This window comes from Sinocyclocheilus grahami, unplaced genomic scaffold (genome assembly GCF_001515645.1).
Source record: "Sinocyclocheilus grahami isolate Dianchi unplaced genomic scaffold, SAMN03320097.WGS_v1.1 scaffold319.1, whole genome shotgun sequence".
In the NCBI taxonomy this organism is placed as follows: Eukaryota; Metazoa; Chordata; class Actinopteri; order Cypriniformes; family Cyprinidae; genus Sinocyclocheilus; species Sinocyclocheilus grahami.
In genome coordinates this window covers 45,720-49,168 of record NW_015505498.1, presented here as the reverse complement: position 1 = coordinate 49,168, position 3,449 = coordinate 45,720, and the positions used below count along the sequence as shown (strand labels likewise).

The window sequence follows — 3,449 nt, the reverse complement described above, 5'->3', positions numbered from 1 at the left end:
TTGCACAATTGGTGGCTGACTAAATACTTTTTTTCCCCACTGTATATATATATATATATATATATATATATATATATATTCTATCTAACCCTAAAAAAAAAAAAATATTAACACGGCCATACCCTGGACATTTTAGGCAATTTGGAAATCCTGGCCAGGACATGTCTGGGGGAAAAAGATGTATGGTCACCCAACCTTTTGAACGGTAGTGTACGGTCTTGTTTCTAGGATTTTAACCTGAACTGATGTACTTTTCTATTCTGGCAGAACCCCAGAGCAGATGGGCTCTCCGTCTTACTCCCCTCCACAGCTTATACAAAGGTCTTTCTCTTCACCTGACAGTTTGCAGAGGCAGGTGATGGTGAGAATACCTCTACTAACACTTCTGCTCATGTTCGGATTCCTGCATTCAAAATCTGTTAATTAATGTCAGACCAAAAGTAGATTTTATTGCTGATGGACATAAAAAAAAAAAATTAAGATTTGCGTAAAAAAATGTACTTGTCCTCAGACAATCCAAGATGAGCTTGTTTCTTGAACGGATGTGGAGAAATGTCATTCCATCACTTGCTCGTCAATGGATGCTGTGCAGTGAATGGGTGCCGTCAGAATGAAAGTCCAAGCAGATAATAAATCATCACAATAATCCACAAGTAACCCACACCACTCTAGTCCATCAGTTAATGTCCTTGAGAAGAGAAAAGCTATGTGTTTTTAAGAAACGCATTCATCATTAAGACGTTTTTAAAATTCAGACTGTTGTTTCTGGCTAAAATGCAAGTCCATAATCCATAATAACGCTTCCTCCAGTGAAAAAGTCGTCTCGTCTGAATCGGGAGAGAAGTCTGCACAGATCAATTACCGTTTACAAGCCAAAACAGTTCTAAACTAATATGTGGGTTGATGTGATGTGAGAAGACAACAGGAGATGGATTTTTATTTTTCACTGGAGGAAGCATTATTATGGATTAAGGACTCCTATTTTTGCCAGAATCAATGGTTTAAAGTAAAAAAACGTCTTAATGATGGATTTGTTTCTTGCAAACACAGCTTTTGGCTTCACAAGACATTAACTGATGGACTGGAGTTGTGTGGATTACTTGTGGATTATTGTGATGTTTTTCTCAGCTGTTGTGCAACTGCAAGTGATGGGATGCTACATTTCTCCAAATCTGTTCAGATGAAGAAACAAAAACATCTAAATTTAGATTTTTGGGTGAATTATTAAGATGCTGTGTGTTCCAGTGTCATGTCTAAAATATGCTCTGAAGCATTTAAAGTAGAGGTCGACCGATGTACCGATAGTTTTTTTTTGCTGGAACTATCATTATCGGTAAAAATACATGCAGATAGTTTGCCATGCCTACTACTACTACTAGTAGTATGGTTCAGTACTGTTTTTTTGTTTGTTTTTTTAATAAAGCATTATTTTAGTTTTTGTTCAGTATCCATTTGAAAAACTATAGCTTAATTAATCGGTATCGGCCAGTGTGGTCCAACTTATCTATCAGTATCGGCAAAATCCACTATCGGTCGACCTCTAATTTAAAGTCATCCCTCACTTTTTTTCTTTTTTTTTAATAGGTGAATAACATGTGGCAGGTTCAGATGCAGCAGTTGCTCCAGCTCAATGGAGGGCAGCAGCAGGGCATGCAGCAACTGCGCAGTCCCGCAGACAGTAATCACTGGCAACAGGATTGGTCCGGCCAGCGTGGTCATCGCCACCCTCCCCAGGACAATAGCAACCCAGGCAGAGATCAACGGCAGGGCCACAGCGGGAACAGCTATGACCGGCATCGGCGCGACAGCCAGCGAGGTGACTTCTATCACCACGATGACCGCAGCGGAGGACACAACAGAAATCACCCTCCTGAAAGACGGAGAGACTCTAGAGAGGGACGATGGAAACACTTTTAAAAACCAGCTTTAGTTGCATTTTAGTTCTCTTGTAAACATGTTTTTAAATCAACTGTTTTAATAACCTTTTGTCATCCTCCAAGATTTTTAAATTTTCTATTTTGTGAATTGCATCTTAATGGTAAAAAAAAAAAAAGTTAGCAGTACATTTTTGACATAATGAGGTTAAGGCATTTAGATTGGAATTTGTTTTTAAAGATGCAAGAACAAACAAAAAATACAAAACCAGTAATAAATTGGCCATTTTGTGTGCTGGCCTGTTTTAAATGTATATTTTGATCTCAGGGGGACACCTATGTTTATGTAACTTTTATTTTTAAGTGTCTTTTTTGAGAAATATTTCTGTATGTACAACAACGAAATGCATGAAAGAACAAAATATGGTAGTTTTTTTTTTCCCCCTAGAAATTTGTAATTTCTCAGGATTTCTCATTTTGAAAAATAGAAAACTAGTTTTCAGGTGCTTTTGATGTTTAAAAAAAACTTTTTTTTTTTTACAGATTGGTGTTTACTTTCTACAGTCCTCCTTTGGGGATGAGATTAGGATGATATTGATTATTCATCAAGACAGTCTTTGTAAACTTGTGAGCAATAACTAGTTTTAATACTTTTTTATTTTTAAGAAAATGTCTTTTTTGAGAAATATTTCTGTATGTACAACAACGAAATGCATGAAAGAACAAAATATGGTAGTTTTTTTTTTTCCCCTAGAAATTTGTAATTTCTCAGGATTTCTCATTTTGAAAAATAGAAAACTAGTTTTCAGGTGCTTTTGATGTTTAAAAAAAACTTTTTTTTTTTTACAGATTTGGTGTTTACTTTCTACAGTCCTCCTTTGGGGATGAGATTAGGATGATATTGATTATTCATCAAGACAGTCTTTGTAAACTTGTGAGCAATAACTAGTTTTAATACTTTGGTAAATATGCCATTTTTATTGTCAAGTGCAACAATTGGTTTCATAAAGTCACTGTTTACTGATCTCTTTGTGTCTGAATTTGTTGTTGAACTCTTACATTTGTTTGCATCATATAAACACTGTTGATTGTTTTAATTCGGCAAATATTTTTCAGCTGGTCCATACATGAAGTAGCTCTAACAGGGGTTTCAGTAGTCTATAGGTGGCGCCATAATTGAAGCTTGTATAGTCATAATATTTTTTTCTTCTGTACACAAGTATAATTAGAAGCCTATGTATGTATGGATTCTAATGCAGGCTTAATATATTATTTCAGTAATGAAAATATAGGGATTTGCATAGGAGTACAATCTTTTGAAAATTGTTAACATTTTGTTGAGTTCCTATTCATATCAGCTTGGTGGTGGTCATGCTGGATTTTGGCACGTGATAACTGCTTTTGTAATGATCAGGTGATTAACGAGCTCTAATGAGCTTGGTCAAGTCTACCAGGGCAGATCTGAATATTAAGCTAAAATAGGGTGGTAGGTAGCAAACAGATCCATACAATTTTTCAAAAATACATGCTTTTTTTTTTTTTTGCAGAGGACCATTCAATCAAAGTTCAAAATTG

General features: G+C 35.6%; 1 protein-coding gene across 1 annotated transcript in view; it reads left to right on the top strand.

The window, feature by feature from the left end:
• LOC107602088 (RNA-binding protein 7-like) overlaps positions 1 to 2,128 on the top strand; it is a 7,172-nt gene extending 5,044 nt beyond the window's left edge. Inside the window, exons 4-5 of the mRNA XM_016294496.1 lie at positions 268 to 361; positions 1,585 to 2,128. Coding sequence (XP_016149982.1) covers positions 268 to 361; positions 1,585 to 1,917 — 427 coding nt within the window. The 3' untranslated portion in view covers positions 1,918 to 2,128. The remainder of the gene's footprint in view (positions 1 to 267; positions 362 to 1,584) is intronic.
• Positions 2,129 to 3,449: the final 1,321 nt, after the last annotated feature.